This window comes from Oryzias latipes, chromosome 18 (genome assembly GCF_002234675.1).
Source record: "Oryzias latipes chromosome 18, ASM223467v1".
In the NCBI taxonomy this organism is placed as follows: domain Eukaryota; kingdom Metazoa; phylum Chordata; class Actinopteri; order Beloniformes; family Adrianichthyidae; genus Oryzias; species Oryzias latipes.
In genome coordinates this window covers 11,339,765-11,365,447 of record NC_019876.2, presented here as the reverse complement: position 1 = coordinate 11,365,447, position 25,683 = coordinate 11,339,765, and the positions used below count along the sequence as shown (strand labels likewise).

General features: G+C 39.8%; 1 protein-coding gene across 1 annotated transcript in view; it reads left to right on the top strand.

The window, feature by feature from the left end:
- col25a1 (collagen type XXV alpha 1 chain) overlaps window positions 1–25,683 on the top strand; it is a 201,482-nt gene that overhangs the window by 148,297 nt on the left and 27,502 nt on the right. The window contains exons 10-17 of the mRNA XM_020711604.2: window positions 2,310–2,336; window positions 4,552–4,596; window positions 7,890–7,925; window positions 9,321–9,347; window positions 14,081–14,125; window positions 21,775–21,807; window positions 23,112–23,147; window positions 24,553–24,597. Coding sequence (XP_020567263.1) covers window positions 2,310–2,336; window positions 4,552–4,596; window positions 7,890–7,925; window positions 9,321–9,347; window positions 14,081–14,125; window positions 21,775–21,807; window positions 23,112–23,147; window positions 24,553–24,597 — 294 coding nt within the window. The remainder of the gene's footprint in view (window positions 1–2,309; window positions 2,337–4,551; window positions 4,597–7,889; window positions 7,926–9,320; window positions 9,348–14,080; window positions 14,126–21,774; window positions 21,808–23,111; window positions 23,148–24,552; window positions 24,598–25,683) is intronic.

Genomic DNA, 25,683 nt, shown 5'->3' with positions numbered 1-25,683 from the left:
CCCACCCCAGACCCCGCAGCCGAAGCGGGTGACACCCAGAGCGACCGGGGGCCCCGAGAGGGTTGTCCCGTCCCGTCCCAGAGCCAGGGAAGGGCCGATCCCAGCCCCAGGTGCAGATGGGCAGCCCATCCGGCGCTGGGATAGTCCAAGTTTTTAAAATATCCCTTAGAAATACATATTTTGTGTCAAAATAAGCCTTGGATGAATTCAGATATTAACAAATATACAAGTTGTAATCTCCTTTAGGCACTCTTCTTCATACAAATGGTCCAAGAGAGTTTAGACTTCCTCAAGACTTCTTGAATTTTTTTTTTTTTAAATCTTTTTCAGCAAGTAGCTATTGAGTGCTCTCAGATGTAGCCAAGTTAATTAGCACTCAGGCGAGCGGCACATGCTTGCACATACCTCATGGGTTATAAAGATGTTTACCAAACCCTACTGAGGAGAGCTAACAAAGGCTTTTAAAGTCAAGCGGGAGGAAACCTTTTCTTTTGGCTGGTTGGATGCTGAAAGTTCATCCTTGAGGTTTTGTTAGAAGCACAGAAGGAATGCACCATAAATGAGCTGCAACTGTGTGGGCCATGTTTGTAAATGTGAGAACTATCTGCAGCGGGGATTTTTTAAAGGCCTTTGGGAAATAAAAAAACAACAACAACAAAAAAAAGAGGAAAGTTTTTTTTTTAGTTAGAATTATCGGGCGGTTGCCTCGTTTCAAAAACGAATGATTTGATTCAACAAATCGTTATGAAGTCATATGTTGGCCAAACTTTGCTGCTTGTGCAGAGAAATTTCTGCTGACTGTCTACATTTTTAAACGTTAATTCCTCCTCCCCAGGATATTTTTTTTACGCTTTTACAGTCAACAGGGTTCGTGTTTTCTGACAGTTACATTGGAATGAGTTAAACCTGGATGCTCCTGTTGCAGAAGGCCTGAAGGGCATGAGGTCCACCTGGCCTCCACTCAAATGCAAATGAGGAGCCAAATGGCTTGATTCCCTAAAGATCCTGAGTCCAAAGGGAGTGTGAAGGTGTCAATGAAGGGATTTCAGTTTAGCTCATGATGGACCAGTGACACGTCCAGCATGTAACCTGGATTTTACAAAAGACTAAAAGATCTTTTTTGAAAAAAATGATTATGTAATGAAGGAAATGACCTTAATAGGATTGAACAGATTTCAAATCTAGCAAACTTGCAAAAAAAATCCAAAGATTGCTTTATTGCCTTTTTCCAAAGACCTTTCTGATCATCTTTTAATTTATTTCAAAAGCGTTTCCAGTGGTCTTTTAATTACGATTATGCCATTTTAAGCCAAAATTAAAGAAACCTGCATTGTTTTCTAGAACATAGTATCTGCAGGGTGGCAGGAGTTCATTAGAAATGCGTCTCTTAGTTGAGTATAGAAAAACTCAGAAATGCAATTTTCAGCTAAATTTTTTTTTACATATATACTCCATTATTAGAAAATTCTACAAGAAAATGTTAACACCAAAAACATTTTTATTAGAATGGCTCTTTAATAACTCTTTTTTTAAAAAAAAAAAAAAAAACCTTTTTTGCAGTTTCTGTGGGATTATACCTGCTTTGAATGATGTTGTAAGTGCATTTTGTTGTAGCCCAGCTTTATGCGCTTAACTATATGTTACTGCCGGAAAAGCTTAGTCACATATGTAATTGAATTCTGATTCCTTTTGACATTTTATGACAGGGTAAAGGAAAAGAGACAAGAAAAATGATTTTTAAAGAATTTGGAACCATCCTTCGGTTCCATAGGAAAGTGAGGATGGGTAATAGATGGATCCATCTCAAAGAGGATAAACTTAGATCCAAGTCGTGTTCATCAAGATTTGAATATTCTTTTCCTTATCCTAATCATTATGGCTACAAACACTTTCCCCAAATTTTAACCACTTTTAAGGTTATACCTTTTACCGAATCCGACCCGTTTTTACAGGTAAGGATTACCCAGAGAAATTAAATCACTTCTCAAATCGAATCAAACTTTGATTTAAAAAAAAAAAGTGCTTTCATGCTATGACCAGCTCACAGTGCTCTGCAATTAAAAACAAACCAAAGAAAATAGGCACAACTGTACTGTTCAGGGAGTTTACGGCTCAGAGAAAAGGAGGATTTCCAGTGTTTGCTGCAGAAAAACACAAAGGAATGACTGTGATTCATTCCTGCCTGGAAAGGTCTTCACTTGCTGTGTGAAATCCTTCCACAGCTTTGCCCATTTCCCAGCTTTGGAGACTGTGATATTATTTCGTGCGATATAAAATTTTTCTGCTTTTCTCTCCCCTCTAATTTACAGGGACCCCAGGGGCCACAAGGGCCAAAGGTGAGTTACAGAAAACTAAACTTTTTTCTATGAAATGACCTCTTCCCCAGCTTTGGTTAACATCTTTATCCCTTTTTTATTTATTTAATCCAGTCCTCTTTTTCTTTGAATAATTAGGGCTCTGATACAAATCAGAAATGTCCTTAGCATTTGGATATTTGTTTGGCTTCGATGGGAACCGGAGTCGGGTCACGCAGGTGGTTGTGAAAATATTTAGGGTGTTAAATGTGTTTACCTGGAGATTAGAGAAGGAGAGCCACAGTCAGGGCAGATAAACACGGGGAGGAAAGCGAAGGAGCGACAGGGCCGGAGACGGAGAGCAGAGAACCCCAAGTTAAGTGCTGCGACGCGGGCTGATGTGGAGAACAGATGTAAGCCATATCCAGCCGTCAGGTAGCTGCCAGTGTTTGTTCAGCGTAACCCAATCAGACATTTCCTGTCTGCTGTCATCTGTCGGCAGGCGGGGCGGGGTGAGGGAAGGGAGAGCATGTGGAGGGGTCAACGATGACATACCGCAGTGTTAATGACTCATAAACCAGGCCCTGAGGCTGATCAATTAGATCTGCCGCTGGTCGACTGCTGGGTTCGGCCCTGGGGGGCCACTTCGGGAGCCCTTCAGGTTTCATCACCTCGGTGACTCATCGGTTGCCGTTTTGTGATAAAGAACAGAGCGTTGATCAGTCCGTCTTTTCAAAACAGGCTCACACTCAGACATAGAGGACCCTCTTTGTTGCTACTGTGCGCCGCGTTCTCACACATCTGCACTGGATGTAACCAAACCCCACAGACGAGCGTAAGCAAACCGCTAATATGAGAGCAGAAGTAATGAAAGCTAAAGCGCATGTGAAGCCGTGATTCGCAGTCCAAAGCAATCGAACAAAACGACTCCCAGTTAAAGCTTTTGAGAGTTTGCTCAAATGAATTCAGTAACGACTCACACGCAGAGGCTTGGAAAAGACATTTAACTTTACTGGAAACTCCAAGAGAGGTGTGCTGTTACCACTGATGAGTCTTACACAATTCTGAGGAATTTTGGACAACTCTTCTTCATACAAATGGTCCAAAGTTTTTATCTCACTCGAGTGGATTGATTGAGTTTCATGTCAGCATCTAGCTTGGGTTGAAATCTGAGGCCTGACTTGGCTGCTCCAACCAAACGAATAAACTTTTTTTTCACGTCAGTGTAAAACTACTTTGATCAGTATAGATTTATGCAAGTTTAACTGTTTTGTTACCTCAGACAGACTTGAAATCATCAGCGACAGAATTTTTAATTGACAGCAATTTGCAGAATTTCACCACAATTGAGCAAATTTCAGTTTTGGGTCCTCAGATATGTTGTAAACAGAAATAGTGTAGAGAAATTTGAAATTCTATAAACAATAAATGAATGCTAAAATGAGTAAATAAATAAATCGGCTGCATTCACAATGGGCTTTGGAAACGAACGTTCAAGCGACCTTTCTCAATGAAAAGTCCATGGAAACATGCGTGCAGTATATGGGCTTCCATGTTCAAAACTCTCGTGTTCAAGTTCACACATTGCAAGTTAATGATGACCTCACAGAGTGTGGGTCAAAATTCCTTAAAGGTTAAAAACAAAGTAACCAAAACACATCCCAAGAAAATGTGAAATTATTATGGGATGGCCACATTTTGTGGCAAAGTATCAAATTTGCCGATTTTTCCATTTTCGCACAATGAAAACATGAAATATCACACACATGCCACAAGATTAGGTCTACAACCACAATCAATGTTTTGTTGACCTTTGAACTTGGGAATACACCGCCATCTTGGAGTTAAAAAAAAAAAATCACCTTTAGTACTTTCTCCAAATTTAAACTCCATAACCCCCCCAGATGACCAAAACAAAGAATGGTCGATATGTTAATAAAGCAAACAGAAAAGTTGCCTTTTTGAAAAAAATATTTTTTGTTTTGCATGAACATGTATCATGCAGCTATGACCAGGGTGGCAGGGACACAGGGGGAGAGTGAGGGGTCTGTAGCAGCCACTCAGCCAGTGAAGCCGTGTGAAAGGGGGGCCCTTCAACACCACTCACGGTTTTAATTTCATATTCATTTCATTAATAAATAAATAGAGAGGTCACTTTAAGTTACTATATGAGTGAAAAGTAACATGTAAAAACTTCCCAGCCTTAACTAAATGTTTGTTTGGTTCAATATATAAACACATTTATTTTTTTCCCCAGGGATCTTTAGGACCTCCCGGAATTCCCGGTGTTGATGGACAGAAGGTAAGATCATATTTTTTAAGATTTATTAATGAATTCACTTTTTGAAGTTGCTGATCCTTTTTAGTTTTCTAGTTATTTCCGACTTTCTTTCGACCCTTCATTTTTAAAAAACATAAATATATACTTTAAAATGTTTTCTTCCCCTTTTTACGCACACAGATTTTGGAAATCATATTCTAAAGGACAGCTGATAGCATTTGATCCTAAAATACCAATATCAGTTTCATTTGATCTCTCGGGCTCTGTGTGGCACCTCTCTTATTGAAATACTTCTAAAGGCTTTTTTTTCCCTGTTTGAAATCATATTTCATTAAATAGAAACCACTAAAGGCTGGATCCTCGAACCCTAACCGCAAATATGCATTTGGCTGCTCGGGAATCTTTTCACACGCCGAGCTGATTTCAGCAAAACGCTCACAGTTGATTCATACAGGTGCCTGAACACTTTTTTGCCCAAACGTTATAACTTTTTTGTGGGCACTGTAAGAATTTTATTGAACATATTTTATTTCTGCAAAAATATGCATTTAAACTGTTAGTCTGAAGAGGAATCTGTGAAAATGTCAAAGCTTTGTCACATTACAACAGATTTTTGGTTCTTTTTGTTTTTTTAACAACTATAAATGACAGCACGCACAAAGATGAAGGACTCGTTTTACTTCCATAATAAAGCGGAAAGAACACAGCTCAAAATTGGAGTGCTTAATCCTCTCACCAAAATGTCTCAATGAAATAGCGTGCTTGTAAGTTTAATGAATGCTTTAGGACAAATAAGTAAAGCTGTGGGAGAGAAAGAACTCTAAATGAAACGATAAATTAAATCGCTTTTTTTAATTTAGTGAATGTAGTTTGTTTTCAATCAACTTTAAAAAGGTAGATTCTCTTCTAAATCCTGGCCTGCATTTGGATTTTTTGCTGTTCATTTTCCAGGTCAATAAAACGGTGCATCTTCTTTGCATAAAGATTGGCTTTAATTGCTACCAGCCAGAAGCAGCTTGCATGCACTTCCAATTCATGTCAGGTTTACACTGGACTCCAAAACTGGACGCAGAGGACGAATCATCTGCTCTGACTCGGTTATGTTCTGCCGTGTGAAGATGCTGGAGGTTGGTCCCCTCCTGTACATTTTCCAGTCTCTGCCTTGAATGCGCTGGAAACACACGGGGGGCGAAACTGCAGCTGCAGACTTGCAGTGCCTAGAAAAACAGACACTAGCTTCACTTCTGATAGAAAAATGTCTCTGATAAAACAAATAAAGTGGTTAGATTCACTCACTATCCAGTGCTCTGGATTTAAACGGAATTCAGACACAGGCTCACGACTTTTTTATTTTATTTTTAACCCCCATTAGGACGTCACCTATTTGCCCAAGTACAAACCTAATGAATATGAGCAGTTTGCAAAGGCTGTTTATGAATCCACTGTGTTCTAATGATGACAACTTGGATGATTTATAAAAAATACCGTATTTTCGGCACCACGTTATATAAGGCACACCCTCAATGAATGCTCGATTTTTGAACTTTTGTCAAATTCAAGACGCACCGAGCTATTAGACACATAAAGCGAGACCAAAGAGTTAGAGATAATTCCGTCAGTCAGACTCTTTAACTGTGTTCACAGTAACCCTAGAAGTAACCGGGGGCTGCTGCCCTGCTGGTTTTGCAGTTAACCCTGCTTCCGTATTTACTGATCACCTGGATCAGGTGTGTTCAGTCAGTCAGAACCTGGGCTCACTCACTCAATCCAGCTGATCCAAGTGACGTTATTTTCAAAACGCTGTTATAAATCTTTAGCCGGAACTCTTTGTCAATTTATGTCACCAGCATAAATCAGCGGATTTTGTCACAAAGAAACGCAGCTTTTCAGATCCACTTTGAATCGATATGCAACACATCACGACTGTAAAGTGTTGCATATCAGTGCAAAGCTGCTTTTCTCCACTTCAGAATCCGCTGGAAATAAGTTAATTGCATAAACATAAAGGATTAAACTCCTGATAAAGACAATGAAATATAATATAGGTGACAAGAATAAACCACCGTAATGTTAGCCAGGACTGGCACTTTTCTCATTCTTGTCCATCATTAACTGATTGCATGTCGGCAGAGGCATGTAACTGTAACAGAAGCTGTGGTAAAATGGATTTATTCCATTCAGAAGTCTTGTCAAAAAAGAAGGGATTGCCAGCACCTATGAAATATAAATCCACTGCTGTGCAATCTCATCATAAAGCAGCCTGGTATGGTATGTAAGTCCCATCCATGCAGAAAGTTGGACTGCGAAGGAGTTAATGCTGCAGTGGTCGCTCGACCAACAGACATTGTATTGATCATGACACAGATATCCACCAAGTGTGGGATGATTGCTAATGCAAACCTTTCTTAGCCAAATTTAAGGGAATTCTTTTTTTTTAATCAGACTCCTTCATCAGACAATGACTCCCATATGTGAACTGATGAATGATCCAAAGTCCCAGCATTTATGACGTTTCATCACTCGTGTGGTTGGAGGATCATTTTCCCAACAAGTTTTCGTGAAGAGAAACGACGATACTGGAACAAAACCTGGGACATAAAGTGTGATGCCTTTTTTTTCCTCCTATAAATGAATCCTAAAAAGAAATCTACTTTTTGGACAGACTTTTTAATCAGAGTAATTAATCGTTGTATTTTTCACTTTACCAAGACTAATCAGCTTCATCTGGTTAGAGATGTCTGGATGGGATGAGTAATAGCCCCTTTTCTTTTAAAAGGGGTAATGATGTGGTAGGTTTGTGCAGGTCAGGGGGTTAATTGTTTTTGGCAGCGGATGGGACTGAGGTTGGTTTCTCTTTTCGAGCTGAAGAAAGACGGAGCCTCACAGCAACAGCAAACTGGCGCTCGCCAGATGGACTTGGCTTTCCTGTGTCACACTTCTGCAGAACCAACGCAGCAAAATTAAGCTTTTAATCAGCTTGTTTATCCTCTCTACTTTCATATTTAGTTTTGTGGTTTTAACAATTTCATACATCTGAGCTTTTTGGGAGATTTTTTTTTGGGGTGTAATTTATTAGTAGGGCTGCAATAACACACACAGCGAGTTAGATACACAATCTCCTGTCTCCAGCTCCATTATCGACTGTCGTCCAAATGTTAAACACCTGTACATCAACCACAGCAGCTTCTGATCTGATCGACGTTTATATTCTTTTTCAAGTTTTTTGGGATCTTCGACTTGAAGTTTTAGCTTGATTGGCATCACACTGAATGCAGCCACTGTGTGTGTGTGTGTGTGTGTTGTACTGTCTGTAGGGGGATGTTGGACGGGACGGTATCCCAGGGGCCAAGGTCTGGTGCACACATTCTTTCTGTGTGCTGTAGCTCTCTTATATGTGTGCCCGTCACTGTGTAATTCTTGTCCAAAATCCTGTTTGATCCTTCCTCTCCTCCCATCTTCACTGTCTTTTATTTATTTATTTATTTTTACCATCAGTAGGTGTTGTATTTGCTTTTTATCAGGGGTGTCCAAACTATGTATTCAGGGTCAACTGAAGCCAGAGATTCTATTTAGCATTTAAATAAATCAAAGTATGGTTTACGAACCCACACCACTAAAAAATTGTGCTTTGAACATGTTCTTGGGTCATTTGTCTGTTGATGAACATATTTTGTAAGAAAAAAAAACTCAAAATTGCATCTCTGAGTATTTCTTTAGTTAAATTGTTGTAAATCAGGAACAGACAAATAAAAAAAAATGCCATTTGGAAAAAAGATCTTATTTGTGACGTAGAAACTATCTGCTCTGCTCCATTCTGATGCATCCACTTGCAGACGAATAGATCCACGGACGTCTTTGTTTTTCCTCGTTGGAGTTGGAATCTGGCTCCAAACTCTACGGCTGGATTGCTCTGATATTGCTCGATATTTTTGTTGCACCGGTAATGTTAGGTTTGGCTGTGAGGGGCTGTAAGCTAGCGGTACTGTAAACAGAAGGATGATGGGAAGTGAGGATGGACTTGCTCTGCGTAAACTTATGGTATCACTTTTCCTTTGACAGTTTTGTATGTGGCCTTTTCTCACAATTGACCAAAGAAATAGATATATATATAAAAATGAGAAAGTATACACATTTAAACTCACTCAGTATCTAGTGTGACTAACGGTGTGTATTAGAGTTGTATTTTTTTATTGCAGTTATTTTGGAAGGCAAAAATTTATTTATTTATTTTTCTCCGCCAACTTTTAAAATCTGAACTTTGACACCAACACTAAAATGGTCCATGCGGTGGAGGTTACAAAATCTACCCAAAAAAGGCATAATTTGCTTCATTAGGACAAAAACAATATATAAACATTAGTTAGTTAAGTAATTTGATAGAAGTAGCATTCAGAGTAAAAGGTTTGAACACCCCTCACTTACATATTGTGGGACACTTGTGTGTTTGTTTTGTTGTTTAGCCTTTTGTTTTTATCTGCAAGCATGAGTTTATTGTATTGGTATCATTTTGATGTCACATCCAACTGGGACTATGGATGACTTGTGATCAAGCAGGGGCAGAAAGCTTACAATCAAGGGTCTGATTTAAGAGGAGAAATTAAAAAAACGTCATTGAACAAACGTATTCCCATAATCTAACATAAATTTAACCTGAGATATAATCTGACCCTTGGTGGCTTTCAGTTATTTTGAAACCTGGCCCCAGATCTGTCCTGTGTTTAATACTGTGCTTTCTTTCTCAACAGGGTGAAATGGGAGAACGAGGTGAAAAGGTAAAGTGCTAATTCAGATCTCCAAACATTATTCCAAGCATCCCACCGCGTTTTAGAGCATGTCTTGTGAAAAATCAGCACTTTCGGTTTTTGCGTGCCGCAACTGTGCCTCATTATTTCAAAAAGGTCGGTCTGACTATCGGTTAGTCAGCAATTAGATGAATCACAGAAGAAAGGACAGAAAATAAAGTCTCATTAGTTGTTTTTTATTTTTATACATTGACCTCCCAGAAGAGCTTTGTATTCGCTCCGTACCTTAATTCTAACGGTGCCTTTTCTTGTTGACGAGCAGTGGATGGGAGGTGTGAGCACTGACCGACCCGTCAGAGCTGGGGAGGGAAGCGATGATTCATTCTGCTTCACTGACCACAAAATTGCTGTTGAGGCTGTTATTTTCAGTCGAATCGGGCGTGTGCTTTCTCCTCAACATACCTGGTGGTCTGTTTTAATGAGACTGCCCCCTAAAGAACCTCCTTTATCGCCATTCTTGCAGCACCGTGGGAGTCAGACGGACAAGTAGCCCAATGCGATCAGCTCAGCTCGCAGGTGCTTTCAATGCTGTGATGTATTAGTTCTAGGAAGCTGTAAATTAAAATCAACTTTTTAGAAATTCTAATGACAGGCGGATGATATAAAACATGAATACAGCTTTCACTGAGACTTTTTGGTTCAAACGTTTGGAGGTCAGATGAAGCAAAAATTGAATACAATAAATGGGAAACAACCAGAGGGTCAAATTCCATCAAATTGTAATTTTGGTTAACTGTCAGACACTCTTGAATGATCCCAAAACCTAAGCTGGAGAATTTCCTCTCTAAGGTATGGCCAGAATTGTTGAGGTCAATGTTTCGTTAATAGCTTGACTTGTCTGGTAAAGGATCTGCAAGAAACTTCAAGAAAGCAGAAGTTTTTTACGCTGACTTTGTATAGCTAGCCTGTGTAACTTTCTTTATTTAACCCTTTAACTCCAGTCTGGAGCCGGTTTAGCTCGTGCTGGTTCGCGGCGCCTTCCGTCCGTGAAACCAGGGTTCGACTCCAGGCTGCTCCCTGTTCCCTTCTCTACCCCTGTGCCGGTTCCAAGCCTGGTTTGAGAAGGTTGCGTCAGGAAGGGCATCCGGCGTAAAAACATTGCCAAGTTTACCATGCGACTTGTTCGCTGTGGCGACCCCTGATGGGAGAAGCCGAAAGAGGAAGAACTCCAGTCTGGAGATTCTCTTGACTACATAACTCTTCAACCGTTGATCGCAATAAACGTAATTCCAGAGAATTTTCTTAAGTGGAGAAAAGCGGCCTTGCACTGTTATGCAACACTTTTGATTAGTAATGTGTTACATGACAGTGCCAAAATTGATGCAAAAAGCTACTTTTCTCCATGTCAGAATCGGCTGATTTACGATGGTCGCGTAAATGGTTGAAGAGTTACAGTAAGTCAAAGAGCGTGTGTTACTTAGGTGTACAGTGACATCTCAGGTGTTAAAGGGTTAATGGAGGAAAAAAAGACTGATAACAAGTAAAAAAACATTTTCGTACAATAATCTTATTTTTCCGGGGTTAAAAACTTTTCTCAAATTCTCTTTAGGTGAATACAAAGGTTGGTCATCTTTGTGTGTTTTGCAGTACAGTTTCTGCAATATGTAGCTTTATTGAATATTTAAACATAATTTTTTGCTGAACAAGTCCACATGTTTGACAAACTTTACCTTAGGAGGAGCTCTAAATAAAAGATGTCTTTGTTTTACTCAAAACCACTTAACCAGCAGACAAAAAATGAAAGAAAAACGTTACTTCTACTTGTCCTACCATGGTGTTTTTTTATGCTGATGTTCTGCTGTTGTGGTACGCTGTTACCAATGACTGTAAATGAGAACAGGATTGAGTGACTCCCTAGAGAGTACCCGCTGGTTCCAAGAATAACCATTCTTGCTCGCATTTTTTAACAGGTTTCTCGTTAATCCTCATTTTTTGCTGGACATTTTTTATACATTGCAAGTTATTCGAGTTATAGACTGGCCAATCAGATGCCTCGATAAAAGTATGTGGTCTCACGTCAAACGTTTGAAAAGTTTGATAGATTCTCCTGAGTCTGCTTTCAAGTGATAGGGGTGTAAAATTTCAACAAGCTCACTCCTGAGTGGAGAGTGGAGTTGCCATAGAAACGATGACTTATTCCGAACAATCGCTGCTTACTGCTGTTGTCTGGCTCTAACATGGCGACATCCGTATCGGAAAATGATGGCAACTGAATTGATTTCATTACATTGGAACTAGAAGCAAGACACTGGGTCCAGTTCTCACATACAATTAAAATTGGCCGTTACATTCTGTATCATTTCAGTGCTGTCTCTTTAAGAGCTAGCCACCTAGCCATTAAAAATAGAAGACTGGATCCATCTGAATCTGCATTGCAGGACGAGCAAATGACTTTTGGATAAAGCGTAGTTTGGAGAATGCTGAACTTGGCACTGTAAAGATTTAGACTTAAAGTTGCTCTGCCTTCTCACTGCGGATGATAAACAGAACTTGTAAAGACACAAAAAAATTCATAACCAGGTCCCACACAAAGTCTGAACAGGATAATTTATTTTTCATCTGTCGGCCTCTCTTTATGCTCAGGGATCTCTCTGCTTCAGCAGTAACCATAGTTTTATTCTTCATTCATGTGTATCTTCCTGACTTCAGTCAAGATCTTGTGAAGTACACCAAACATCCATAACTTGAAAGTTGTTTGTAGTGATACTGTTTTTTTCTATTACAGTTTGTCTGCATACTAAAGTATACGCACAAAAAAATCTATCTGTACAGTAAATAAAAACAAATCCCACAACCCGTTTTCTTGGAGATTGGGTTGGAATGGACCATAGATTAGGGAAAAAAGAGCACATACACTGCAAAAAGAGGGAACCTAAAACTAAGAAAAGAACACTAATCCTAAGAAGTGATTCACTAGTAAGTAGTAAAAAGATCTGTCAATGCAGTAAGTCATTTTTACACAACAAAATATCTTATAAGATGTGAAAATCTAGAAACAAGGAGTTCCATACGAGCATTAAAAAAGGGAAAGATACGTTTAAAAAGCTAACTGTTACATAGAATGACTTAAAATTGTTTAATCATTCCAATAATCTTTTTTGTGCTAGTTCTGATTAAATGGTTTGTACTTTTTTATTTTTATGCACCAAATTTTAGTTCATTTAGTTTATAGTGACAAAACTAATGTAATTAGTGGAAATGACTTATTTTAGAACAATGTGAACAAACTGAGGATACTATCTTAGTACAAGTTGGTTCATCTTAATAAATCCTTATAAAATCAATAACTAGCACATATCTTTAGAACATGAATCTAAAGTTTTGTTTCAAAATAATGTCAATGAATATCAGTCTAACCCAGGGATCTGCAGACTGTGGAGCGCGTCATGTAAAAAAAACATTCAGAAAAGTCCAACTTTATTCAACCTGTTCACCAACAGTACTTCTTACTAAACCAGGCTTCTGACTATAGTGCCCATAATGCTCCAACAGTCCATCAAGCGGTGCAGATTAGTAGTTTAGCAAAGTCAAACATTTTGACAAATTATTACGTCAATTCAAATCAATTTGAGGTCTGTCAACACAGTTTCCGAATTTCTGGCTGAGATGCACCAACAACAATAAAATAAACAGTGTATAGTTGTTGTTTTTTTATCACTTCCGACATCACACTACCTACCACTACGTTTGCTGCAGTGAGATGATTCTAATTTGTACCGGTACATAGCATCTTTTATTTTGAAAGGAAGGAAGTAAACCTCTGTCAAAGGTTGTACACTTTTCGTATTTAAAAAACAAGTCTCTCTATGTTTGTTTGTTTTATTTATTAAGCCTAAAAAAAGGTTTAGAAATCTTTGCAAGCATCAAATAGTTTGTCGTGCACATGATACACAAAACATAAAAAATTGGGCACACTCACAAGGAACCTCTTAGAATGAAGTTCAAATGATGCAGTTGCCCCCTGCTGCAAATCTGGTAGAATGCAGGGTGAGAGGCACTTTCAAAGAGAGTTCATTTCTGAGGCACACGGGCAGTTTTACAAAAGTCATGCTGTCAGTGGTCTCCACCACAAATGGAAGCTTTATGGTGTCCATAAAAGAAAATTCAGGGAATCACTAGATTCAATCAAATGAGTCTATTGAGAAGCATAAATTCTTCTCCAAAAATGTCCTTCCTAACCGCCGAGCAAATATCCGATTCCTCAAAATATTCCCCTCCTGATTAGAAACTAAGGAAGATCAGGTAAATGACAGAGCTGCTGGTCATCAATCCAGTCTGGTATCATGGACAGAAGGAGCCCTGACCATTTAGTGTGAACTATTTCATAGTTGAAATAGTTTTCAGGGGGAGAAAAAAAAAAGAAGTGTATTTACTCCAGTTGTGTTGCAATTGTTGATGCAAGGAGTTCAGGACCTTTGCAACACCCCAAAAGTGCATTCCGTCACTGGAAATCATACTTGAACCAAATGTCATGACTTGGTGACCGATATGAAGATGAAAAACCATCCGTGAAAATGTACACTGTGCATTAATGCTGCTTAATTTCTGGCTCAGCCTTTTCTGCAAGCATTCATCACATTTATGTGTTTCACAGTCAGGGAGAGAGCTGTCTGCTAAAACAATCAGGAGTCTTATCTCAGCTTTTCTTCCAGCTCTGACTGATTCCTGCAGGCTGAATGTAACCACGTGTGATCTCCTTGTAGGGCGATCTGGGCGAGGAGGGACCAAAAGGTGACATGGGGGAGAAGGTACGTGCATTTTTGGTGTATTTTTGGATCTTCTCTTCTTGTTTATGTCTTGGAGGCTCCACACAGGAACAGCAGAGGCCCGAAAAACATTAACAAGTTAATGCTAAACATGTGAGACGAGAGTGCTGGTGAAAACAGGTTGGGTCAAACATTTCTAGCACTTGATGTGTCCTTTTGCTTCTTGTATAAACCTAGCGTCACCAGCAGGGATTCACACCACAGCGATAGTTTAAAGAGTTGAAAGATTTCATGCAGACTTTTTCCTGATGTAAACAATAAATGGGAAACCAGCGAAGGTTTGGTGTATGTTGCAACATTATGGAAGTGCTCTGACTAAATACCCCAGAAAGTCCTTAATGAGAGAGATGAACTATGGAATCCATGGATGATGATAGTGTACAAGTTGGAGAAATTTGGGGTGAAATCGGTGAAGTGAGAGTAAGCAGAAAGGATAAGTGGAAAGATTAAAGTTTGTATGGAAATGAAGAAAGAAACAGATGAATAAATAAGTATATTTTACAAAAAAGGAAGAATGGACAGTTGAAAGGCTCGGGAAGTAGGTTGGGTTAGGAACTAATGGGCAAACCTGTGGGCACGAAATTCTAAGTTCGTAAACCGGTATGCGACAGGTCGCAGTATGTGACCTAGGGTTGTGGTGAAGACTTGAACTAAACGTAAAAGTGAAGCAGGAGAGACGTAGGCACGTAATGCAGATTTTTCTTTTTTTTCCACTGATAAGTGCGTGCTCTTTGCGTGCCCGTTGATTGGGAATTCCATGAATTAAAAGGGGCGCCATCTGTACGCCACCATCAAATCGGAGTCCCTGGTTTAACTTTCATTGTGTGTTTGATGGCTGCACGTTCTGTAGGTAGAGCCCGAAAACACTTGTAGAAACTTTGTGAACACGAGAGTTTTGAACCTAGAAGCCCAACAAACGTCACCCGATGGTCATTTGAGTGTGTGTTGCTGAAGCCGGTGGGAACATAGCTTCATTAATACATCACAATGCACCTACCTCACGCACGGGAATGGAACGTTCCATTTTCTTGATGTCCCTTGACCTGGCTGTACAAGCCTCAAAGGAACTGCGTGCAAGACAGACCTGTGCTTCTGCGTGCTTCTTTTCAAATGCAGCCCCCTCCTCTCTACAACCCTCCACGGACCCCGACAACCTAAAAACCTGCACAAACCCGTGTGGGTCAACCCCCCGTACGGGTGCATGTGACTAAGCTGTAAGGAGTATTGTAAGGCATAAACAGATGGGAAGAGCAGGAAAAACAGAGCATAAAAAGTAAGCAATGAAAGTATGATAGGAGGATACCAGTAAGGGGATGTCATTTAAATTTAAGATGGTAAGGCAAATGAAAGAGAAATGATGTCAGCTAGAGGCGAAAAGAGATGGTTGTCAGGTGGCTGACTATTTCAAATTCATCTTAGTGCTTTGTTGGATTTGTTTTTTCTGAAAGAGCAGATCCTCTTTCCTGTTCCGTTTGTTTTGTATGAATGTGCTTCCCATCCAAAGCTGTGCTGTTTTAATTCATGAAAATAGACTCCAGCCTGGTGACCTCACAACAGAAAGTGGAGATCTTCACGCTTCAAAGCCCTCGGAAAGCGTTCAAAAGCAAGCCGTCGAGTCCGAATTAACCCATCCTCACGCTTCTGGGAAAACATGAAGGTTCATGGCAACTGTGGTAACACAATTGCCAACAACCGACAGCCAAACTAAAATCCTGCAATGCATTCTACAGCAGTGATGTTTCGTTTTGTTAGCAATCCCGAGCTGGAAATGAAAACAAAAAGTAATTCATTGACCAGGAGCTGCGTGGAAGCGGTGTACTCAAAATGCCACAGCCGATTTATTGCAGTTGAGTGGAGAACAACTTTGATAACCTCTCACTTTATGGGTGTTGCGGTTTTTAAAAGGCTGCCGGACTCAGCAGCCAAGGCGATGCAAAGGAAACACATGCGAGAAACCATCTGTGAGAAATGAGCGAACAAAAGGTGGAAGCGTTGGTCCAGGGTTCGTAGATAGAACACTCCAGGCTCCAGCAGCGCTTTGATGTAGTCCACCTTAATACAATAAAAGAGAAAAGGGGATAGAATGTAGCTGCGAGAGTGAGACGACCAAGGGCGACTGGAATCCGGGTGATCACTTCACGGCTTAAGCGCAGACTCATTCATTCAGTAATGAAGAGAGTCAGAAGGTAAAGAGTCCTCAGTGTTCTAAGTCAAGATGAATAAGATTACTTCAGACTGTCAGCTTCAGCTCAGAATTAGTGTTTAATTTAACATGGAGAGCAGCATATGGAAGGAATAATTTCAATCAGGACTCCTTGGGATGGGTTTAACATGTGTCTCGCACACTCACACACCAAGAGCGCTTTGCTGTTCAGTGCTGGAGAGGAAAATGTGCTTTAACACAGAGCTGTGGGTCTTGTTAATAGCTATCCTTCTATATCTCATTGTTTTCCTTGTGGAAAAAAAAAGAGAGTGAAGTGAGTTGGGGGTGGGGTAACAATAAACAGCAGGCATTCCTGGGGAAAATGTGGTAAGTGGAGGTGAGAGACGCGGCAGTGAAAGCTTTTAAAATGGCAGAGTCCTTTTGGACTAGGGAAAGGAACAACAGATTTAGCAGTTGGTCATGATGAAGTCTGTTCACAGTTGTTTTTTTTTACCAAAAAAAAGTCACTTAAGAAAACAGGTGCCCTCACCATCCATAAAGGTTTCTGTTAAGAAATTAAAACGATAAATCATAATTGATTAAACAAACGTTTTAAAAGTAAAAAGAAATCTTGAAGTCCCACTCCGATCATCTTTTCATCCTGTTTCAAAGTGTTCCTAGTGGTGCCTTAATTATAACCGTGCAATTTTTCTAAAAAAAAAATCTTTTGTGGTTTTCTAGGACATAGTTTCTGCAGAGCGGCAGTAGTTTATCAGCAAACTCCACTCTGTGTTGTGGGTGGGACCGTTGTTGCAAAGCAAGCCCACCCCCATTTCCCATCGTCCATCTGTTCAGGCACTCTCCTGCTAGCTTGCAACCCCGAACCTAACATGCAACAAAAATGGCGAGCAATATTGGAGCTTTCCAGTCGTCCAGTTTTGAGTCACACACCGATCAGACGAGGAAAATGAAGGCGTACATGGATCTAGACGTCTACAAGTGGATGCGTCAGAATAGAGCGGAGCAGGGTGCTTGTGTCCCGCCCAATGCATTTTCTACGTCACAAATACGCTCTTTTTCAAACTGCATTTTTTCATCTGCTCCTGATTCACAACAATTTGATTAAATAAATACTCAGAAATGTAATTCTCGAGCACACGTGTATTTATAAATGTCCTCCATTTATTACAAAAAGAGAATGTAAAAACACCAAAAACACAGTTTTTATGTGAGTGGGTCTTTAAAGAAGAATAGATTTACAGGATGTTGGCAATGTGCAGCAACCCTGAGACCCTGAACAGAAATAAAGTGGATTTTACAGTTTTTCGGAACCTGCTGAATCCCTTTTAGGGTCATAAGGTTCCTGGATCCTATCCAAACTACTGTTGGGCAAAAGTAGGGTACACCCCGGACAGGTCGCCAGTCAGAAACCCTCATCCACACATCCCAAATCACTATAAAGTTTACTGAAATGTCTTTGGAATGAGGTTTTGTTTTAGTTTGATATTTTTTTTAAATAGTTTTAGAAGCATCCGATCTTTAATCATTTCATTTTGTTTACATTTTTGCGTTTGCGATTACCTGCTGAGTGTGTTTTGAGGTTATTATCAACTGTGGATGAGCTGTTTCCACCTGAGCCTTCATGTCAGTCACTGGACTCCTTTCACACAAGTCATTCCCACAGCTGAAGCTTTAGTTCTGAACCATTTACTGCCTAAGCATTTAACTAGGTGTGAAATTAACTGTGACTCATCTTATTGAAAAAGTTGAAACTCACAGATTTATATCAAAGACCAATTAAACTTTGGTTTTGGGAAGTTCCAGTTTTTGGCTCAGGCCAGTGAGGCGCAGCGGTTGGTATGATTTTTGAGTTATGAGATCCGGTCCAAACTCATGTGAATTGGATATATTTCAACTGCTGGCAGAGCTTTTCTGCTCTGTTGGCCAGTCATGATTTGCCATATATTCTCACTCGGTGACTAAGGTCGATATTTAGCTGACGCCTCTAAATTTGGTCACCTCTGCTAATGGCCAAAGTGTTGAATATGGGCCATATTTTGAACGCTGCATTGGTATTAAACGCTGACACATGTCTCAACTCTTGCACTGGCGTCACAGTTCTCCAGCTTCATTCCCTCCGTGTTATTTGCACATCCCACTCCCAAGCAAACAACTGGGAAACAGGCTGATTTACCAGACGTAAATAACAAGAGCTTCAGGCCATTATCCTTAAATACCGATATGCAGCGACAGGTCTGGGCGCCTACAGAGAATTGGAGTTGTGGTGACAGCTCTCCGTCTCTCTCTGCTTTGTGGTTAAATCACAGTCTGCACAATTACCATGGTGATTGGCCCAGATGGGGACATTTCAGTACTCTCCGCCCCACCTCAGCTCACCTCCCAGCTCCACCTCTTTTCCATTTCATACGTCTACATTTGGAAGAGATTAAACCATGGTCAGAGCTCGGGCTCAGGCCTGGATCTCTGTGTCGCTCATGTCAGACAGAAGGCGTCGGTGGGGTTTGTCACTTATGGCACATGGCAGTTAAACGCTAATTTTCTTCGCTGCAGCCTCACATTCCAGTTTCTGCTGACATATCTTTAATAAAAACAGTGCAAAAACTTGTTTTTAAGGAAACACAGTTAGTAAATTGTCGTGAGATACAGAAATACTTGCTCAGTTTGATTAATTCATTAGAGACCCACTCCAATGGAAATCAGATGTTTTAGTTTTTTTCGCATTTTTCTCATCATGGATGACATATAAAAAGAAAATTAAGACTAAACAAGCATTTGAGTATTTCTTTTCTAAATTCTTGAGACTCAGGAGCAGACAAAAAAAGGCAGTTTGTGAAAGAGCTTATTTGTGACACAGAAAATACGATTGGCGGGCCATAAGCTCTCTGCTCCATTCTGATGCATCTACTTTTAGACAAATAGATCCATGTGCGTCATTTTACTTCGTCTGGCTCAAAAGTGCACGGCTGGATAGCTCCAATGTCGCTCACCGTTTTTGTTGTTAATGTTATGTTGAGATTGTAAGGGGCTGTTAGCTAGTGGGAGACCGTGTGAATAGATGGTTGTTGGGAAAGTGGGATGGGCTTGCTCTGCGCCAAATGTCCCGCCCACAACTCAGAGGTGAATTTCGAATGAACTACTGCTGTTCTGGAGAAACTGTGTTGTAGAAGACACAAGCTTTTTGATTCTGGACGAAAAATCATAATAATGACCACTAGGAACAGTTTAAAAAAAGATGATTGGAGTGAGTCTTTAGTCTGTTTTGTATAGGAGACCCAATAATAAATGTAATAATTATACAATAATACGATTCAAGAGCTAATAAATCATTGGTCTGATAATGTACTTTACATTGTGATGCATAAGAACAGTTTACTACTTTTGGCATATTTGTTTATTATTAGTTGGCATTGAATATTTAATGTGTGACAGTTGTTTGATTGCACACAAAGAAATTTAAATTATATACAAGCAATCAGGAAGTACCTTTGAGTTAATGCATATTATCTGCTCATAATGCCCATGTTCTTGCGCCTAAATTTAAAGATTTTACCATGATTTGGTTATAGAAAATCAACAATTCCTCTAATTGATTAATTAGGCTTTTTTTGCACAATGCTTCCATTTTGAGAGCAGACCAAGATTGCTAGGAGAGTTACTTCAGCTGCTCATTAGGGAGCAGTAACTATCTACCCCTAAAATATATTACTAGGAAGACACAGAGAAGACAACTGCTTGTCCAATTTTCACTATATATTTATACATACCTTCACTCATTTATATTTTTTTAGTTAACACATTATGACTGTTAGAAACTAGGAAATATAGTTTGTGCCTACATATTACGGCTTCCTACGAGCACTTGCTGCCCCGTGCTGTCCAGCATTTGCATGCGGTCAGTAAGGAGCCAGTGTGTGTGCCCCTTAATTTTGAGTATAAGATAGTAAAACTTACATTTTCCTTACAAGTTCTTCATGATAAACTTACCACATGCGTGGCAAATGTACGTTCCATTTTTCTTGGCATTCCTTAAGGTCACGAGAGCCTCAAGGGAACTGCAAAAGCCTTAAGATGGGGTCCTTTCTCTCTGTGACCCTCCACGGGTCTACCCAAAAACCAGCGGCCAACCTTCAGTTCGGGTGCATGTGACCAAAGCTTTAACTATGGAAAAAAACTCAACTACTGTTTACTTGGAGTTTAGCCACAAGTTTAACTGGCTGATTTTTTTTTTTTCCACACTTAAGGTAACAATGAAGTCCACATGTGAGACATTCTAATAGACCCATCTGTACCAGAACGCAGGTGTACAAAAAGCTCTGTTTGGATGTTTCTACTTACTGGTACATAAAAAGAAAGGAAAATTGTTCTCTCCATAAAGTTTAATCTTTGTGATGCATTCTGCAGTGCATCTACGGAACATCTGGACATAATATTTCAGTTTCATCATTCAAAAATGATGTGGAAGCTGTTTGTTCCTCATAAACTCTAATGTAAGCAGCCTCTTTGAGAAGCAAATTGCATAAGTTCATCCACTTAGATCACGGAGGCTCAGTAAAGTATACGATCACTCGTGAAAGTAAATACCCTTATAAATGTGGATGTTTGGAGATGAGGTGAAAGGCACCTTTGGGTGTTGCGACGAAGCTCAGGCTCTTAGTTTGTGTGCCACAAAAAAAAAAAAGTGCAATTAAGCATTGCCTTGTGTGCTATGCATCATAATGATTCCCATAAAAAGCTGAGGGCGAGAGGCATTCCTTGAGCGACTTCTGAGCGTGGGGCGTATGTGTAGTGTAACCACAGAGTCCACACCAGAGCAAAAGACCCACTCTCCTCCTCCCTGCTCCTTTTTCCCACCAACCGCCCATAATTACACTTATTGGCCTCTTGTTTTATGTCTGTTTTTACTGTACACTGCACTAGTAATGCGATGCATCGCAGAGGGCCTTGATGTCTGCATAGCTTCGCTTGAGAATTCGATACAAGTAGCCATGTCTCCGTCTAGGCCAATAAGTTACCTGAACAGTTGGGATGAAGAAAAACTTTGAATGGTTACAGTCCATCTATCAAGCATGTTAGCTGCTTTACTGTCCTGGATTTCTTCTATTATAGTGTAAGATTTCACTCCTCATGTCACCACGGCTGCACAGCTGCACTCCGACACTGTAAAAACAAATGATTCCAAGCACTGCGGTCTCAGACTCTGGTGAGAAGGTACATTCAGTGTTCACACTGTTTAGAATAGCAAACAAACCTCCTTTCTAAACGCATTGCCTCAGCTTTAGCCACAAAAATGCAAAAGTTCTCTTGTGAAAGTGTGTTTAGTAAATTGGCTTCTTTCTGGAACTCATGTTGTAACTTCAAGCGCCATGGCGTGTTCGTTGCTGTTTGAATTTTACAGAAAGCCCTTGTAGATTTTGAATTAAAGTCTGTCATTTATTGGGTTTTTTTAATTGTTTTTTTTCCACCTTAGGGAGACGCAGGCTCCTCTGCTGCAGGCATTAAGGTGAGTGTTAAATTTCACAGTTTTGTTAGTTTTTGATCCCCGTCAATGATCTGATGGTGGGAATACAGTAAAACATGTCAGTTCCTATTCATTCATTTCGAATGTGAAATGGTCAAACGTTCCAACAGAAATAAGCTTCTGGTTGGTTTTAAAAACTTCTGTGGCAAGATTTTGAATTTGTGATGACAAATATTTATGTACGTATGTCATTGTTGTTTAAAAAAATGATGCACAATTCATCAGACTACCTTGTCCTCCCATTTTTTTTCCCCTTTTCAGAAATAGGAAGGTTTGTCCTTCCAAATAAAATTCTAGGCAAACCTGCGTTCATGCATGTTTCAGGCTTGTGCGTTCAAAACGCTCGCATTCACGCGTAGCCAAGACCACTTTTGACTGTGTGTACGCACAGCGGGTGTTCAAAGTTAAACCAGGTTAAACTTTGATTAATCAAGGACTCTGATTTGGTAGTGACATATGGATGGCGTCCCTTTTAATTCACAGAAGTGCCAACTCTTTTTAAAATGTATCATGAAGGAGAAATTAATAATTGCGGTTTGTGCCCAGTCAAAAATATACAACACTAATTCTTTCATTTATCCAATAGAACTGTCAAAGAAAAAGTGTGGAGCAAGATTTACGAGATTTGCACCAAGCCTCTTCCAACTGTATATGGATGAGATGTGCTGGTAAACAGTAGCAAAAGAAGAAGAAGAAAAAGCCCCTCCCTGTTTGTCCATTGTAAACAGCATAGGCTAAATGCGCGGTCTTGAACGTGGGTCACATGCCCACAGTGAATGTAGCATCAAAGGATTCATAAGACAGAAACTTGTACTTTTTTGCAATTGCAAAATAAAGATCCAATTTTCATAAACCTTAAAGAATAAATTTTAAAAATCGCAACCAAAATGTCGATTTAATCCGATAACACTTATTTATGTTGTTAAATTGAACCTTTTTATTCTATTAAAGTAAACATGGACCAACTAGCCCCTAGTGATCGCTGGGGGAACTGCACCTGGCAAACAATACTTTTCTTTTCAATAGGACTTCAATCCGGAAGTCAAAACTCTACTATGTAATATGAAACAAAATAAACTAACTTGAAATAGTCAAGTCTTGGATAAATCAGGAGGAAGATTTTAGGCTATTTATTACAAGGATGCCATGCAAAAAAGGGTGTTGAAAAACAAACGAGCAACAATAAACTGGAAGGAAATAAAACTAGACAATTAATGTGAAATAATAATAGTATTGCAAAGTACTAAAAATAACTGATGCTTAATATCCTTCCGCATGTGTTTCAGGGGGAACCTGGAGAACCTGGAAGAAGTGGACAGAAGGTAATAGCTGCGTTCAGCAATAAAGGAAAATAGCCAAATAACGAAGCTAAGAGTGTGTTCTAAGATTAAAAAAAACACAACACTGTTGGCAAATGAAGCAAAGTGGCCAGAGAGGAGAGCTCAGTGGAATCTGACACTTTCCTTGGCCATCATACACCAACTTACCATTTTTTGTCCAACTCTGTTTTTACACAAAGGTTAGGCGTCGAACTGCTGCTTTTCTTTAATAATAGACCATTTTATAAATATCAAATTCTACTAGACTGTGTCGTTACATCGCAGCAGATATGGTCAATCCCACAACCTGCTGTACAAACTCCTGAAACAATCACAGCAGCTGATTTTATTCCTCAAAGTGAACACCATTAATTACTCAGAGTCTTGCAGAGGCTGCAGTCCAATTTTCAGACCATAGTGTTGCACCTCATTAATTTGGCTTCCTTTTTCTCCATTCAGATGAACCAGTTTCAGACAGGCTTTAATTTTTGTATTTTTTTTGGAAATGTGTTTTTTCTCCTTCTGCCTTTGCTGCAAGGAAAACACACGTGGCCTCTAATTCTGTGACTGCTTAATCAACTTTTTCTTTTCACATCCATCCTGCTTATGCTGATACGCTTCCAAATTGTCTTTCTGGTCCTGATGGGACTTGGGGCCCTGCAAGATTTTGTTGTTCCTCGTCAGAAATTTTACCCTTGGACCGTGTTCAATAAGTGTTGGTAAAGTCGTAGCCCACAAGAAAGACTTTAGTTCATTATTTTACAATGCTCTCAAAAGCCACAACGTAAATTTACAGCCTCCTCTCTGATCCTCGGAGTGCCGTAAAAGTTGATCACACTGGTGCAGCACAAATCAGTTTTTTTTAAAAAGCCATAAATATAATCATCTTAATTGAGCATTAAATTATTCCAAGTCATTTTTATTTTAGAGGTCCCATACAGACTTTAAGGAAGGGCCTGACCTTTTTATGGTAATAGGAACATGGAGTTTTCAACTTGACAGTGTCCTGTGTTCGGTAACAGTGAAGTAGTCCAACGACTGTTGGACTTCAAATGTTGCCAAACTCTAATGATCTCAGTGCCATTGTAGCTTCATCAAAATAAGGGCCGTACACTTACTTGAACCGTTGAAATCATCGAACTAAAACTTCATTGCTCTTTGCGGAGGCTTGGGTGTTATAACCAGCACTAATCACGCTGTTGAGCCATGGCTGCATGAGTTGGTATGAACGTGCATGTGCAGTCTCTTCTGCTAATGCTCACCATCGACAAATGGCAGTCAACAAAATCCCCCCTTAGACCTAAGGCTGCCGTTTAGAGTCAGAAAATACCCCCCGATCGGCCTCCGAAAGAGGCTCGACTCAGCTTAGCCTGGCTTGGCTGTAACGTTTCATACTCCTTCTGTGTAGGGAGAGCCAGGACTTCCAGGGCTGCCTGGACTCCCAGGGATAAAGGTAACTGATTTGTTGTTGTTGTCCCCAGTCGTTCCCCCCCGGTGTTGTCCCCGTCCATTTGCTTCAGCCCATCCGAGTGCTGACATTTGTCATGACTCATTTAAGGCCTTATAACCTTACTCACGCTTTCCATCTGAAGCAAGGGCCAGGGCTTAGCTGTATCTTTGGTGATCCACGTATTCTGAGATTAAGATCAGCTGTCTTTTGTAAACACCTTTAGCTAGGTTATGTCACTAAAATGAGACTCTGATGTCCCTCACTAGTCCCTAAGCCCTAAAAGACTAAATCTAGTGTAGGACTATCCGGTGCCCTGAATTGTAAGAAACACGTCCTCACTCCTTTTTTTTGACACCAAATATGACGTAACCCATTTGCCGAAGTAAAAACCTAACAAATATGAAAATTTAAGAAGCCTTTTTATGAATCCAGTGTGTTCTGAAGATGAAAACTTGAATGATTTTTAAAAGTATTAATTTTCAATGTATTCCGCAGCATAAGGCACACCGTCAATGAATGCTCTGTTTTTGGTTTTACGACAAAGATAAGTTGCACTGTCGGTAGACTGTAGTAACTGTGTTACAGTAACTCACCACACGTTAGCGGCGTTAAAAAACAGACAGACATTTTGATAGAGCACCATTTAAATCTCAAAATCGCCTCGACATCAGTAAACACAACCAGAATTAATCCTTACATAAGCCATCAAAACTATCAATGCTTTAAAGAGCGCCTTATAGTGCGGAAAATGCGGTATTTACCTTTTATCTCATGACGAATCATTCAAAGACAATGCATTTTGGTGTTCAAAGTCCCCAACCACTCACTACTCAGGGGACTATATTAAGCATTTACCATTTTGTCGGGGTGTCAGAATCTACAATTCCTGGAAATTTCCCAGAAGCTTCTGCAAAAAACTAGTGTGCATCGATGTACTAGCTTGGCAAATATAGACTACAATGCACTGCATTTGAACAATTTTGTATTTGAAAAAAAATTATTTAAATTCATTTTTTATAAATCCTTTAAGTTTTCATCATCAGAACTCAGTGGATTCATAAATAATCTTCGTAAAATGTTCATCTTTAT